The 16,490-nt window shown below is 45.7% G+C and overlaps 2 protein-coding genes across 2 annotated transcripts in view; one reads left to right on the top strand and one right to left on the bottom strand.

Annotated features, from left to right (window-relative positions):
• The window catches only part of BMPR1B (bone morphogenetic protein receptor type 1B), a 113,183-nt gene extending 109,015 nt beyond the window's left edge, over nt 1-4,168 (top strand). The window contains exons 9-11 of the mRNA XM_062575015.1: nt 71-246; nt 1,590-1,720; nt 3,687-4,168. Of these exons, the coding sequence (XP_062430999.1) occupies nt 71-246; nt 1,590-1,720; nt 3,687-3,812 (433 nt within the window). The 3' untranslated portion in view covers nt 3,813-4,168. The remainder of the gene's footprint in view (nt 1-70; nt 247-1,589; nt 1,721-3,686) is intronic.
• Nucleotides 4,169-12,091: 7,923 nt separating this feature from the next.
• UNC5C (unc-5 netrin receptor C) overlaps nt 12,092-16,490 on the bottom strand; it is a 255,196-nt gene continuing 250,797 nt past the window's right edge. The window contains exon 17 of the mRNA XM_062574197.1: nt 12,092-16,266. Within this exon, the coding sequence (XP_062430181.1) occupies nt 16,101-16,266 (166 nt within the window). The 3' untranslated portion in view covers nt 12,092-16,100. The remainder of the gene's footprint in view (nt 16,267-16,490) is intronic.

The following is a 16,490-nucleotide window of genomic DNA, read 5'->3' as shown; positions in this document are numbered from 1 at the left end:
GCTTTCTTTTCAAGCTACTTTACTGCATGCTTGATGCCCCCCCTTTTTTTTTTTTTTTTTTGTCTTCCAGTGATACAAACGAGGTAGACATTCCTCCAAATACGCGTGTAGGAACGAAGCGCTATATGCCTCCTGAGGTGCTGGATGAAAGCTTGAACAGAAATCACTTTCAGTCGTACATCATGGCTGATATGTACAGTTTTGGGCTCATCCTTTGGGAGATAGCGAGGAGATGTGTGTCAGGAGGTAAATGGCAAACATGCATTTTTGATAGCGGTGACATGGCTTTTAATTGTTTCAGCAAACCCAGTTTATAACCCAAATCTTCCATTCCATCCTTTGCTCCGGGTAAGCGTTTTTTACTGCAATAGACGCATGTGGATAAACCATGCAGGTAATGCTCCTACTGCTTTCTACTGGATTTCAAAGCATCAGTTAGTGCTCAGTTAATAGCAGAGATTATACTGTATTTTAATGGCCTGTTTGGAGGCAGTGAATGTCTACGTTGAAGGAGGAGTATGGGGCTCAGCTGGGGACTTTTTCAGGAGGCTACACATTTTGGCTGGACTGGGGAGATTCTGCTATTTAAGCAGAAAGAAAATAGTGTTTTTTTTCTTGTTGCTAGAGTTAAATGTAAGACAAACAGTTTGAGGGTATTCTATGCTACTGCTTTAAATAAATAATTTAGTTAAATAATACAAAATTAAAAAAAAAATATTTAAATAATTTACTAACAAGATAAGTTAAAAAAAAAAAGCACTTGTTACATCACTCTCATACTAGTAACGTGTCTCATTTTTTTCTGGCATCAGGCATTCAAGTAGTGAAAACTGCAGTGATGGAGAACTCCAGCCAGCTGCAGGGTTGGGATCTAGACCTATTCCTGTATGGATAGGCTCTCCGTACTCCGCACATAGAGCTCAGTGCAGTACAAAAATGATGGCTGATATTACCTCTGTTTTGCCACAGAGGAAAGTTAGAGGCAGGGAAATGGTTTGGCAGTGGTTGCATAGCACGTTGGTAGTGAGGAGGAGCAGAATATGTCTCTTGGGCCTGTGCTGTGTTCACCAGAAGAGATTTTTTTAAAACTGCACTGCTGCGCTCTGAAAGAGCTGAATTTCATTGTTGAGCAATGTGAGCCCTATGTTTACAAATGTTAATGTTACATTTATATGTTCTATTACATTACATTACGCATTTTATATATATTATTCATATTATATATATTATAGTATTATTACAGTATAGTATTTTTATGTAGCATATTGCAATGATTCTCTGTAAAATCTCTGTCATCATCATCATGCCCGTTGCTTGTGCAAGAAGGGCGAGGGCGGAAAGCAGGAGTGGCGAGTGAGCAGAGCGGGCGCTCGCTCTGCAGCGAAGCAGAAAGCCAGGTTTTCTTCCGCTGCAGCGTGTGCATGACACTCGCACAGTAAAGGCCCTGATTAAGTGAGAATGAGGCCTAGGTCAAATGTTTTGCGGTCAACAGTTAAAAAAAAAAAAAAGAAAAAGAGGAAACGAGGATAGTGGAACGTGTCTCATGTCTTCTGCAAGTGATGTGCAGTTTGCTGGGTTTTTTTTTTTAGGAATAGTTGAGGAATACCAGCTCCCCTACCACGACCTTGTGCCCAGCGACCCCTCGTATGAGGACATGCGGGAGATCGTGTGCATCAAGAGGCTTCGCCCGTCATTTCCCAACAGATGGAGCAGCGATGAGGTATTGTGCCTTTCCAAACGAAGCCTGTGCTTCACTCCTTAAAATGGTTTGGGCCCAAATTTGCGATACTTTTAAATCAGAACGAGTGAGTGAGATTGACCTAATTCTGTATCATTTTGAGTCAGGAGGAGTGAGTGGCTAGCCAACACCATTATCACCTTTTGGAAGAGAAATTTTAGTGCACAGCAGTAATGTCAGTGTCTACTGATGTATATTGGCCATAATTCTCAGCCTTTTTTAAAAAAAATAAGCAATTTTTTTCCGCCTCTGTGAAATCAAGTAAGTGATTCACTTTTCTGTGATCAGACTTGGCAATGTGATTTTACCATGATAATACATAAACATAAGCACATGATATTAAGTTTCACTGTTACAGTATTATGGGCATAGATTAATACTGACCACAGTACCCAGGCTGCACAGTAAAGCACTTAATGTTGGCCCCTTTCCATCTTTCAGAAAGCAGTACTCATGTGCATCTGCATTTTAACAATAAGGCCTGCAGATGTGGCCTTTCAGATACAAGAAAATGCTTTCCGAAGTAAAATTTGGGTGATTGGGGGTTGGGGAGAATCTGAACTCTTTCCATTGAGAATTTATAATGAAGCAAAGTGGCGCTTTTGGAATCGGAGATGAATAGTGGATGCATAACGAGCAAACTTGCCGACTTTTATAGTGGTGCTTTGGAGAAGTCATTAATCATGTTAATTGGTACAGTATAATGCTATAATGTCTTTTGCAGTAGCAGAAGACAGCTGTCATTTGGGAATAGCAGTGTTTAGATGAATATTCTGCAGTTAGATAAAAGATTTAGATTACATGAGTTGTAGGCAAATTGAGAACACGAGGAAAAAATAAAACAACCTCCCCGGGAGACTCAAGGACTTGTATTAACAGCCAGTGTGGGAAGGATTTAACCAGGTATCGCCCACCTCATCCTGCCACTAATCAAAACCTGCTGAGCCTTTGGGGCGATGGGAACACACTGGAGAAAGTGCTGTTCATGTAGATGCTTGGAAAGGCTTTTGTGCAGTGGCAGCAGCCGTCCTGAGGACTGAGGAGGCTTGTTGAAATAACTGCTCTTGATAAATTGATTAGCCCAGTCAGCAACCCTATTCCAGGGCTTACAGCAGTGAGAGACAAACTTACTAGTGCATAACACCTTATGTATCACCAAAACATGTTTATAAAAATCCACATTCATCTGGAATGTGTTAGGCTGATGTGAGCATTGTTGGTGGGTATTATGCTTAAGGGCTTTCTGGGCCTCGTGAAGAAGTGGTGGACAGTGTGGGCAGGATTGATAACACTAGCTGGGACTTCTCAGCTGAAACTCTTGAAGTCTGGCTTTGAGAAGCCCTTGTAGCTTCACGGGTACTGGTAAATTATTTCAAAATTTTGGGTTTTTTTTTTTCCTGTTGAAACAAGCAACTCTAGACTAGCAAGACAACATGCACCCAGGCACGGTGGTTTTCGTGACATTTTTTTGTTTGGATGGCAGCCGTAGACACAGAGCAGGAGTACAGCATGCCGCTGCTGCCTTCCCAAGGCTGGAAAAGCTATGTGTTCCTGTTGTGCCATTTCTCAGGGGCCAGGGTACTGCCAGCAGAAGGCTAATTCCACTGAATTTCCAGCACGGCATTCTCTGTACAAAGCCATGTTTACAGTGGTCATGCTAGGTGAAGTTTTCTGCAAGGGTTTGGGATAAGAAAAGTGCTTTCGTTGAGTTTACAGCCAAACATAGACTAGAAGTTGTCATAAACTTCAGAGTGATTGCATTGTTTTGAGAGCTCTATTTCATTTGCGGGGAAAAAACGCTCTTGAAAAGCAGCAGAAGGCAGCATGTGCGTCTCTTTTGGCTGCTGTTAGACAAGACCTTCTTCCTCTGGTTCCTCGGCCGTGCCACCAGCAGCAGCCTGGTCTTCCAGTGGCCGGGCGCAACCTGCTGTTGCCTTTGCCCCCGCAGTGCCTGCGCCAGATGGGGAAGCTGATGATGGAGTGCTGGGCTCACAACCCCGCGTCCCGCCTCACGGCCCTGCGGGTCAAGAAGACGCTCGCCAAAATGTCAGAGTCGCAGGACATTAAGCTCTGATCCGGCAGAAGGCAGCTCTTGCGGAAGCCCACCGAAGCGGACTTCCTCTCGCCGTCGGGAAGCCACGGAGAGGCATCGAAAGCCTTCGTAAGAAGCACCGCCAGTGCCCTCGTGTTTAACAGCAACTGTCTGAGCGCTTTTGAGGAGAGTATCCTTTGCAAAGTCAGCCAAATTTCGACATCCACGTTTGGAAGAGGCTCCTCTGCCCTTGTTTACATGGGGAAATGCAGTTTTAGTAACTGGTTTAAGGTTGTGCGTGTAACTGGTTTGAGGTTATGCGCGTTGCTTTCTATGAAAGCCGCTTATTATTTTATTATTATTATTGTTATTATTATTATTTTGATTGTTTAAAAAGATACTGCTTTAAATTTTATGAAAATAAAACTTTTGGTTAGAAGTAAAAAAGATGTATATTGTTACATTAAAAAATTGGAAGAAACTGTGCTGAAAAAATGAAAGAAAAGTGACTTTCTCATTTACAGAGAGACTATTGCACTCCAGCATTAAAAAAAATGAAGAAGAGAGAGAGAGGGGGGGAATCTGTGAAGCTCAGAGAAGCTGTAATAGAAACCGTCTTAAAAGCCATCTACCTACGGAGCCCACTTTCCATAGCGCTGTGGATGTGAGTGGTTTTCACAATATAGCCAGAGCCCAATTAAAGTTGTTGCTATTAGAGCCGCGGGTTGCTGAGTCCCTGCAGGTGGCCTGTCACGGGGGAGCTCATACTTCATTTAAGATAATCAGAAGCCAGAGAGCGAATATCGTTCTGGGCAACTTGCCTTTTCTTTTCTTTCTTTTTTTTTTTTTTTTTTTTTTCTTTTTTTTAACCCACAACCCTTCATGTTTCCAGTTCTGTTAGGAAGTCTCAGGGATGTGATGCTGGGATAATAAACAAGTGCCCCTTTTCTCAGTTCTTTTCTCCCCACTGCAAAATAAAATATATTGTTTATGAGCGGAAATGAGAGGCGCAAGTTCCCTGAAGTACCTGTTTGGATCTTCTTACCAGCCTTTTGTTAATGAGAGAAACCGCTGGTAGATGAAACTGCCCTGACCTACATACACAACTGCTGGGGAAGAGAAAGTTTGTTGTGAGGCAGAATTATTAACTTGTTCTTTCATTCGTGTGGAAGCGAGATACTTGTGTACATCAAGAGTTTGGAAAAAAAATCCACGTTGCCTTTTTCATGTGAAAGAAAAACGAAATTTTGGGATACTGAAATAAACACATGCTTTGGGGCACCACAGACTAAAATCCTGGCTTGGACTTTGGCCACCTTATTATTTTGGGTGGCCTGGGAGCTGTTGTGCCGGGACAGGTCCTGCCGCCAGGCTGCAGAGAGGAGCTCGCAGCTCCAGAGAGGGGCCGTAGAGGAGCACAGCAGTGCGGGACGGATTTACCAGCCTCCTGCAGTCTTCCCGCCGGGATACAGCAGGCGCTGCAATGGTAAAACTAGGGAAGGGGAAATGAGAGGTAATAGGAAGGCGAAATACTCCATCCAAAGCGTTTGTTTCGGAAAAGTTTCTGCTCTTCATCAGATTATCGAAGCTGAGCTGCATGAGAGTTACTGTTTTGCCTTTATTTCATTTTAGTTTTCTGCCTGCCTATGGCCTATTTCTCTAGATGGTGTTCAGTTTAATTTTGAAATAAGTTGTTGCAAATGCTGCTTTAATTATAAGAATTGAGATAACTGACATGCTGGGTTTATCCTCAGCATTTTTGTAATGCTTCTTTCCCCCTTTTTGGACAAAATTGATTTATTTGTGGTAGCTAGGTAAATATAATTGGAGTTCAGCTTCAGAGCTCCCTGAAGGTATTTCCAGTTTGAAAAATTATCGTTTTATGCTTCCGAGCTAATAGAGAAAAATGTGCAAGGTTCAAGCAAACCAGCAGGACCTGCATGATTATAGGTGTTCGAAAGTTTAATCAGCGGGCTTTCATTAATGGGTGCTTTTTTGCAGTTTCCCCTGCCGGTACCCCAAGAACGCTAAACAACACAAAAAGAAAATCTCTGCAAATGGATAGTACACGAAATTCTGGCCCCAGAGGGAAATTGCTGATTGCCATTGGCTGTACTACGCAGCCTGCTTGCATACGCGAGAGCAGAATTTGGTCCACGTTTTAGGTGCCTTTACTTGAAAATTTCTGGCCCAAAGTGAGGCGAACACCGCAGCCTCTCTTCAAACTGTGTCTTTTTGTCTTAGTGAATTGAGTCGAGAGCTTTCTACTCTAAGTCATCCCCCAAGGGTGGCTCGCTGCCGAGCAGGGGTGGGAAATGCCAGGGATGCCGAAGAGGCGCGAGGGCAGCGTGGGGGGGAGCGTGTGGTCACCCCCGGGCTTCGGTGGAGGTGGCAGCTCCTGCACGGGCATTCAGCCCTTGTGCCCCGGTACGTTCTGCCTTGTGGGATGACTGTGATCCCTGGGAGCTCGCTCCGATGACGCAGGTGGGAAGACGGCCAGGTCCAGTCCTCCGCCCCGGCTCACCGAAGCAGCCGCGTGAAATCCCCCTGCCCCTGCCCTCGCACGGGCAGAGCCGCGCCGCGGTGACGACGGCGAGCCCGGGTCCGTGCTCCCGGCTCACCGGCTGCTTGCAGGCTTTCTGAGCCAGCCCGGCTTTTTCGCTCCGAAAGGAAGGGGTCTAAGATATCGGTCGATAGGTCATGTTATGTGTGTATGTTAAATGTTTAAGTTTTATGTGTTTTTTATATATATATGTGTGTATATATATATAAAAGAATATATAGAGAGAGTCAGTTGGGAGTCTGGAATAACTCCAGTATGTGGATTAAGAGTAAACTATTATGGATGATAAAGCACTAAATAAAACATAATATTTATTTATGAAAATGCATAAATGACAAATCACTGCAACAGTGCTCTGTAGGAAAATAAATATGTATATGAGGAGACACACACCCAAGAAAAGAAGGGGTCTGCAGTTACGTAACTAATTTCTGTCCATTTTCTCCCAAGCCTAAAAGGGCCAGATTTAGCCCTCAAATCTCACACGTACTGTAATCAATGATGCTGTTAACGGGCTGTTCCTCAGGCCAGAGGAATGGCCTACGTTGAGCTCGCAAGACGTTTGCTCCAGCGCTGTGACGGCTGAGCTACCAGATGAATAGTCAACTTTATGCAGCACTCACAATGTAATAATTATAACGGTTCCAACATGTACAGTGAATTCAGGTTATTGCATTTTGTGTTTTTTATTTTGCCAGCAGTATGGCCTTTTAATGTCACTTCCAGGCTTTAGTAATTTCACAGTGCCAGTTGGTTAGGACTTGGATGTCAGGGCTAAGGTCCTCGTGGCTTCGGTGCCAGCAGGTTTTGAAATACAGTTTGCAAATGTAAAAACAGTGAAGGAAGTTTAACTTAATGGCTTATTGGTATAGCTGCGATAGATTGGAAGAAGAACTAAAAAAAAAAAAAACAAAAAAAGGAAGACAGATGCCATCTAGCAATTGCTATCCCATCTCTAGCACAAACAAAACTATTTCTTTAAAAGAAAAGGTTGACAATGTAAACACTAGGAAACTAATTTGTGTTCTTTTTTGAGAACCAGTGCCTTATGAAACCTGTAAATACTGTAATTAGGGGAAAAAAAAAGGGGGGGGAACCAACTGTTACGTTGTATTTGTTCAAATTGTATATGGTTGTTTTAACATTCCCCAAATAAAATTGTTTCCATCTCCCCATGGAAGAGATTTCTTTTTACTTTCATTTATTCATCACGTGTCTGAAAAAGACTACTTCTGGGATTCCTTTCACTGATTAGATTATTTTGATCATGCCTCATTTTTATATATGTTTTTTAAAGATTTTTCTCTTAGAGCAAATACATAAACTGTAAGATGCTGCATATGTTTCCAGTGACATAAACAAAATGCATCACCCCTTTCACAACTCAGTGAAGAGAGAAATTGTAATTAAAATACAGATTATCACTAACAGAGCAGTCACTTGCATTTTGTGGATGATTATGTAAATCTGTAGAAATGTAGCATGTGAATAATATTTTTGTGAAGCTCCTCTTCCTTTTTTCCTCCAAATATTCAAAAATTATGACTTTTGTTTTTAATAGCACAAGCCTAGAAGGTAATCTGTGGGTAGGCGAAACCTAGATTTTTCCAGCCCAATGCCTGAGCAAAAAAAAAAGGAACTAGCAGCCTGGGCAAGTTTTGCCCGTTGACTAACACGCTGCGAACGCGTTCCTTTGCCCCATGGCTTCTTGCTGTACTCAGCAGCAGAGCCTTTCAGTCATTTTCAGGCAGCCTTTCCAAAGTCACCCGGTGGGGCTGTAGCTGGGGTGCTGAAGAAGGTCCCAGCTGGCTGTGCCCACCTTCCTTAGGTGGTGCGTGGGACGGGACCTGCCCTGACAGCCTCAGGTCGGCCCGCCGCGGCCCACTGCGTCCTACAGGTCCCAGGCTGTTTCCCACTGCTCTGCTCTCCGTGCCTGCTCCTCGTAGCCTTTCTTTTTTTCCTTAGTTTTTTGTTGTTAGGCCTCGTGTCCCTTCAGATAGAGTCTTGTTTCGTGTAGCAGCTCCAAGTCCTCTTCTATATATAAGCAACCTCTTCCTAAGTAGCTTTTATATACAAGCTACCTCTTCCTATACCAGAGAGGATAATGGTAAGATAAAATGGAATTAAAAATAGTTCTCCGTCCACGCTGGCCTGGTGGTTTTCAGCTGTAGCAAACCTGTAGCTAGAACGCCGCTGGAGCCACGCTTTGTGCTCAGCATGCCCCAGCGGCGCCCAGTGCTGCCCCTGGACGCCGACTGCCCCAAGTAGCGGGTCTCTGAAGGTGTAGCCACAGGGAGGACCTTCTGGGCTCTTCGAGTTGCCTCCGGCCCAGAACTTTGGTTCATCGAACCGGCCTCTTTTTGTTACGAATGTAGCTTCCAGGTGGGCACTAAACGCGGCCCGGATCTGGTCGCCTCCAGCCAAGGCTGCGAGCGAGCGGGCTGGCAGCGTCCGTCTGCTCGATGCCCTCTGTCAGACCTGGCCAGAGAGGCACAGGGGGTCATTCAAGTCCTCGTCCTCGGTCCCTGGTTAATTCTCTATACTGAGGCCCGTGCGCAGGAACTTAAGCGGCTCAGTTACTGCTTTCTACTGCGGAGACGCTGGTACGAATCTGTTTGGTCCGGCCAGAGCAAGTGCTCAAGTGTTGCTGACTGGCCTGCAGGGCCTGGCAGCCACCGGCCCTGGCAGCCGCAAGAGCTGGCAGCGGGCGCGCGGCGCTGCCCGGCCTCCCGCGGTCACTCGCTGCACGCGTACCGCGGGGAACGGCAGGAGCCGGGGGGGGGCCGCGCGCTCCTTCTGGCGGAGGAGCCCTCGCCCCGCGTTTCGGGGCCGTGCTGGACCCCCGCAGCGGTCGCCCACGCAGCCTTCCCCCTTTGCCAGGCATTTTGGCTCACGTGCAGAATAGCAGTGGGAGGAAAGCAAAACGCAGATCCGGTAAACCTTGGGAAGAGCCGGCCTTCAGCCAAGCAGGAAGGGGGACTGATTTTAAAGGTCTGCCCCCCTTCGGGGGGGGGGCAATACCCTTAGCAGCAGGCTCTCAGCTCCACTCCGCGTGGCTGCTTTGCCGGCCCTGCCTGCCCCGCGGGGCAGGGAGAGCCCGGCGGCGAGGGCATCGCTCGGCGGCGCTGGCGGGCTCCTGGGCTCTCGGCGCAGGAGCTGGCGAGGGCCGAGCTCTTGCCCGGCGTCGCCGCTCCACGGCACAGCAGGCAGCACGCGCGCGGGGCCCGGGAAGCGCCCTGCAGCCCCCGGACCGCCTCGGGCCGAGGCTGAGCGGCCGACGAGGGCCGGGAGAGGAGCGTCCCCGCGCCCCAAGCCCCGCGTCGTACTGCGCTCATCGCCGCTGGGAAACCCCGGAGCCGACCTTGCTCGCGCATTGCTGCGAGTGGGCACGTGGATGCCTGAGCAGGACCTGACACGCGAGCCTGCGCGAGGTTTTATGTGCAGAAACGATTCTTTTGAGCATGTAAATTTTTACAAAAGTAAATAAACGGCTCCTCGTTCCTTCCAAGCTTGCAGGAACTAAACAACCGAACACAAGGTAGCGCTGGTGGTGTTTTTTTTTTTTTTTTTTTTCCTTCTTTCCAGTTGCTTATAAATATAATTTATTACCTGTTTAAAAATTCTTTCTTACACTTTGTACATGTCAGGCTGACAGAATAAATGCAGGCATTTACAAACAGAGGGACGGAGAAAAAGGGAGGGAGGTAAGAGGCACACTCAGAACTAGTAAACCACACCTCCACCGTACAGCAATACAAACAATGCAACGGCTAGCACTTCTCCCGTAGCGGTAAGTCTTTAGAAAAAGGAATTGCATAGAAGATACAGCAATAGGGAAATCAAAAGCCAAACAAAATAGTTCTCCATGTCCGAGTGGCGCAGCGAACATCTCCCAGGACCCCCCCCCTCCACCCCCAGCAGTGCTGCCGCAATGAACCGTCTCAGCCCGGGGCCCGCGGACGTTTCCCCTGTTGTGGGGCCTCCTCCTATGCTTCAGAAAAGTATCATCATCAGGGTATGACCGTCGCGTGTTTGTAACGTGTAACGCTTCAGTATTAACAGACAGAACGTGTATTAGCAAAAAAAAAAAAAAAAAAAAAAAAAAAAAGTCAACCACAGATGTGCCAAAATGGTAATGCCACGTAATGCCATAGCCTCGCTCTAAATATTCTCGACATCAAAAAAGTAGGTTATTAATGCGCAGCTGGGGTGGGGGGTTTTGCAAGGTGATTTACAAGAACTATGGGAGAAGAGTGTTTTGCTTCCCACTCTTTCTAATTTAGTTTACTTTCCAGACTGATTTTCGTTTTTATTCTCACTTTTTGAGCTCCCAAATTTGCTGGCAAGCTGCAGCAGCCACCAGCTGGGAGCAGCTCCTGCCGCAGCGCGAGCTTTGCTCAGCTACGGGCCGTTGTCGCACCCAGCTGCAAGCCCACAGCTGGCGAGAGGCAGGGACCAGCCAGCTTCTGCCTGGAGGCCGTGCATTAGCAAATGTAACATCCCGCTTCTTAAAAAAGACAGGCGAGAAGGTACCTCGATGCCATGACTACAGGATGCTCTTGGAGAGAAGATCGGGCCCAGCGTGCAGTGCATGCAGCAATTAATTTCTTTGTGAACAGTTCCGGAGACTGAACCACTATTAAATACATTTAACCAGCATCACAGAAAATGTGAACTATCCATTCAGTGATGATAGAGCTTAGTGGGAACTCTGAATTATCATTGCTTTTTTTTTTTTTTTTTTTTTTAATATACGGGCAGGGCTTATCGAAGGACTTTCAGATAAAGGGATTTTCAGATTTCAGGGAACAAGCGCCAAGGTCAAAGGACAAGTAAGCAAATAAACTAAATGATCCTCTTTCAAGAGAGGAGCTTGACCTACCAAACTTGAGGGCTCAGTTCTGTGGCTTTGGTTCAAGTCGAACTCTAGTTCTTTTTGCCAGTTTTTACACTGTTGTTTCTCATAGCACTGCCTAGCCAACCTTGAAGGGATGATATGGCGCTGAATTTTGACCTTCCTCTTCAGCTGGTCATGAGCATGATGGAGGATGCCCACAACTAACATCAGAGCTAAAAGCCTCCAGCAGTAGGTGTCCTCTACTTTTTCCTGTGTTTATGCATGTGTGTGTGTGTGTGTGTGCGCGTGCGCGTGTGTGTGTACACACATATATATGTATATACACACACACATATACACTTTGCATTTCTGTGAGAATCCCACTTCAAAGGATGTCAGCATTACATGCTTCAGCATTTAAAAATCTGCAGTGCAGCTCATTTTATAAACTCAAGGCTTCACATACAAGCTGGGAAGTGATTGCAGTGGTGACCCTGTAGCCAATTCCTCACTGGAGTCCTTGCAGGAGACGGGCCAAAGGTTCAGGTTTTTGTTCATAAACCACCCCCTTGCCTCTTTTCCTTGTCTGGTATTAGCCAGGCGAGCCTGCAGGCACTCCGGGGCCAGACGAGGGGCTGAGTAATACCTAAAGAGACTTCTGACCACTCACTAAGGTACATTACAAAAAGTGCCCTGAACACGAGAGCAGTAAAACCTCACCAGTATCACCTTGTTTCAAATTAACCTGGGTGCTGTGGGAACTACTTGGCTAGAACATACAGTGGTCTAATGGTCCCTATCCCTCCCTTCCCCATGCTTCCCCCCGCCCCAAGAAACGAAAAGGAAAAGGAAAGGAGAACCGAAAAGAAACCATTTCAGGTAACAATACAACACATTAGGACACTGTCCACAATGACGGGCTTACAGCATGTAAATACATTTATTCTATATGTAAGCAACAGAAATAGCAAGAAACCCAAGTAACAGACATGTTTTGCTCTGTGCGCATCCCAGACTCCAACATGTCTCATGAGTGTCTGCATTTCTGCCAGGGATAGGGAAAAAGCCTCGGTCTCCCATGGAAGCAAGTCTTGACTCAGAGACCCTAACTGCCTCAAAACTGTCAAGATTCATTAAAACAGTACTTAGGTCTTGCACTATTCAGCATGATACGGTGGATCAGCTGTGATTAGAAAACTTAACCAAAAAAAAAAAAAAAAAAAAGACTTACCCTATACACTGACAGCCACCTTTACAAGAACACAACACAAAAGAACTTAACAAAACCAGGCGAAAAGGACTGCCTCCAATAGTGATCCTAAATCAGAAAGTAAAGATTTTCCTTGAAGTCAGTAGATATTTTATATATATTTATGTAATATATATATATATATTATTTATATCACTAGCAATCAACATGTAATGAAAAGATGGTGTGATGAACAGCAAAGCTGCTAGAGTGCGTAACCAAAGGTGGACAACTGAAAGATTAAGCACTTAAGAAACAATAATAACTGGAGGATAAGAAGCCTGCAGTCATTTTTAAAACAAACTTGCTTACCTGACATAAAATGTTGCAACAATTCTAAAGAGCCAGTTCTGTCTGCCAATATTATTTGCCATGTTAAAGAGCCACCTCATGGAAAAGTCTTTTCTAAGATAACTTTTCTCAGGCTTCAGCAAAGTCGCTGGTATCGGTGTTTAAGTTTGAGCGCGACCCCACGAGATGGCAGTGTATACAAGCAATCGCGAGAGAAGGACTGCTGCTAGCTTTCTCCCACCAAAAATGGTATTTTCAGCAAATCTTGCTGTCCTTTCTCCCTGCTCATTCTGTGCCTGTGCCGAGAGAGGCAATGGTGCTTATTGCCGTCCACCACTGGGGATGCTCCTCTAAATTAGAGCAAGCCCTTGCCTCACAATTTCTCTCTTTTACAGTGAAACTGCAAAAGGGTCTTCTTCTGTGCCAGAATCACAAAGTCTTAAGGAAGTTACTCATCTGTTTTTCTTGAAGGGGGCCTCGGGCTGTGAAGGGGAGCACAGAGAGCGGGCAAAAGGAGCAATGGCTCGAGGTGATGCACGGTGCCCACCTAGTGAGAGCCCCTAGCCAAAAGCCCAAACCAGTCTGGACATCAGAGATCTAAGACGGCGCACATGAGGGGAAAGTACCAAAAGCCAGTGAAGAACAAGCTACATATAGCTGGTTACACCAGAAAGTTGCACAGTGGAGAAAAGCGGAGACCTGTCCTTCAGGAGATGTTTTAGTGCCCTAAGGAAGAGCAGGGTAAAACTGCAGGAAAAGGGATGAGCTGCCAGTTGAGCCAAAGCCTCCTGAAGGTGGAAGCAAGATTCCCATTAATGCAGCAGAGCTCTAGATCAGCTGTTTAAGGTTTAAAGAAAAAAAAAAACTAAACAGGAAGGTGGTTCATGAAAAGGATGCCCTGCCTGGATGTGTATTAGAAGGACTCCATGTTCTCCACAGATGGTGATTACAGAGCCAAAACACAGACAGATGTTGAAAGCCAAGATCTGTGCACGCTGCCCTCTGAATTTGATGGGAAGCCTGGTCTGATCCTTTGTAAATTGCTGGGTTACTGCTTATGAGAAAAGGGTGCTTGTGAGCACTGCCCAGCCTTTAATGAAAACACCAGTGGTGTCACAGAGCTGAGAATTAGAAAAAGAAGCCCCAAGCCTATGGAAATGTCAAATGGGAAAAAGGTCAGATGAAATTTTTCATTTTGACCAATGACATTTTCAAAGTTACCTTTAAAGGCACAGACCTGAAAGCCTTCCTGGGGGTGGTGGTGGTGGGGGAAGGATGGAAACAGAACAAAAACTGAAGCCTTGAGAAGAATGTGATGGGAGAACACATGTGCGAGCAATGCCCACCTCTGTGTACAACAGCAAAAACCAGGGGATACCTCCAAACTTGGTGTGACTGGACTGGGGAAGGCAGTGCTCTCTGCAACAGAAGTGAAGGACAAGAAAACTGGAATTAAAACTACTAAAACACTAGGTTCTGTGTTGTACTAAAGAGTCAATCTTTTCACTGAGCAGAAGATGAAATAAGTTTGCAGTGACAACTGAAAAAACACGAGTTAGCTCCATTTGCCACATCCCCCCTTCATGTGTTTGCAAATGCCAAGAGGGATGTGGCACAGAAACAAATGCTTCTGCTCAACTCACGGGGACCTGCAGTGCCCTGTGCAAGAGCTACGGTGGCAAATTGGGAGCTGGGGGTAGAGCTAAAGCAAAGAGCTGCAATGCACAGAGTTTGGCCTCCATCACACGGCACTGGGCACGCAGGAGTGACTTCCCCGGCTGCAGCTCGAGAAGAGCCACAGAGATCCAGCGAGCGGCTCTTGTCCAGAAATGACAGAAAGGAGCACTCCTCAGATGCCAGGTAGCATCTATTAAGCAAAGAAGTGTTTTTTCAGTAGGAGTCAGTGCCTGTAGCTCCATCTGAACCTAACGGGAGCTGCTGGCTCTCAAATCTCTCAAAAATAAAGCAAGGTATCTGGAGGCTCACCTTGGATGCGCAAACCAGGTCCTCAATGTCAGAGCCTTCACATGCCGGCACAGCTGCTTCCCAAACGACGGACTACGTGCAAGTGCACTGGGAGGCTGGATCACAGCACGGGATGGGACTGCCCCAGCCTTCACAGTTGCCATGGGTTAGGATTGCTTCTGAGAGCAATAGCAAACTGAGGGTGTCACAACGGGCCACAATTTGCTGCAGGGAGACATGCTGGTGCAGATCAGTGATTTGTGTGGAGCTTCACCAGTTTGAACTAGCTTTGTGTAGCTGGCATCAAGCACAGCAACCCTAACGCTATGTGATCAACTCTTGTGGGTTAGCAGAGGACTCTGGAAGATGCGTACAATGGCTGGAGAAGGGAAGGACAAACAACATAGTGGGAAATGTCCTAGAAGACCTTCAGGAAGGGAACGAGAAGTTCTACCAAAATGGGAATGATTCATCCTGATGCTGACAAAATTAGAAATAAAGTAAGAATGGTAATAATAATAATAGTAATCATTATAATCCTTGCACTAGATACTAATTAGTAAATAATTATCATAGGAAAATCTCTTCTTAATTTTTTTCTAGATTTCTTTTTTCCCTAACCACTCTGAATTGCATATCCATCCCCCACCCCTATATCACAAAGGGGTGGAAAGGGTGTTATGCAGTGAATGGAGAATTAACTCCCATCCTGTTTCCCACTGTCCTACAGCTATTTTTCACAAAGACTCAATGAGACTCTTTTGGGGAAGGAAGGGAACGTTATGTTTGTTCCTGCTTAGCACCCAGAATACCTGCTTCCCAGATGCACACTTCTACAACTCTGGGTTTTTTTACAAGTAGGTCTAGGAAACAGAATAATGACAGGAGGATCATCGTGAGACACTTGATGTGCAGAATTGTAGCCAAAGTCTGAATTCACCAGAAACCAATAATCTGAAATAGCCACAACCAACCGTCCATAGCTTTGTCTAGAATGGCTTTAAACAAAAAATATAAAGAGCCATGGACAATCTCCTTACCCCTGTCCAGAATTTGATGTAAACAACATCCATAGAAACTGGGATTGTTAAGAAAGTTTATCCATATATCTGGATAGCAATAAAAAGCGTTTCCTAGGAAACTGTAAAATCCTGTACCAAGCAGTGTACAGCCAAGCCGAGAGGAACATTAGGTTGATTTATATTTTCAAGGTACAACTTTGCATGATTTCTTTTAGATCCTGTGATAATGTACAAGGAGAACACATGTGAAGGTCAGGGCTGTGTTTTTTTTCTTTGCTTGCTTTCTTCTCTGAAATGTCTCTTGTGTAACTCATTGGTCTGGGTTTTCTCTTCAATTCTCATGTGTAGTAACAGGGCATTACCACTCCCTGTGTCTGTCCTTCCTGATCACGCCAAGGCTACATCAGTAATTTCCTTCTGCTGCCAAAGAAACAACGGTTTCGTGTCTTCCCATTTCTTCAAGAACTGCTGCCAGCATGCTCAGGTTGCCATCAGGGAAATTCTGGGCTTCCCAGAGATCCAGGATCACCCCAGTGGGACTCGATTTTGTAGCAAAATAATTTAGATACCTGCAAGAAGTCAATGGGAAACTTGTTTTTTGCATGACTGTTAAGCAAATTTATACAATTCCAGTTGATCCCAACCATACCCACTGCCAGCACCGACAGCATGCTCATCCTCCATGGTCAGCTTGACGAGGCTGCAGCATGTCTGCTATTACTTATTTTTGTGGCACCCTGCATGGTCCCTGCTGCGCATACCTCGGTGGAGGCTTCACCGCTTGAGCGTGTGA

This window comes from Rhea pennata, chromosome 4 (genome assembly GCF_028389875.1).
Source record: "Rhea pennata isolate bPtePen1 chromosome 4, bPtePen1.pri, whole genome shotgun sequence".
NCBI lineage: Eukaryota > Metazoa > Chordata > Aves > Rheiformes > Rheidae > Rhea > Rhea pennata.
Note: the sequence above shows the minus strand (reverse complement) of the source record. Positions and strands in the feature narration are given on the sequence as shown.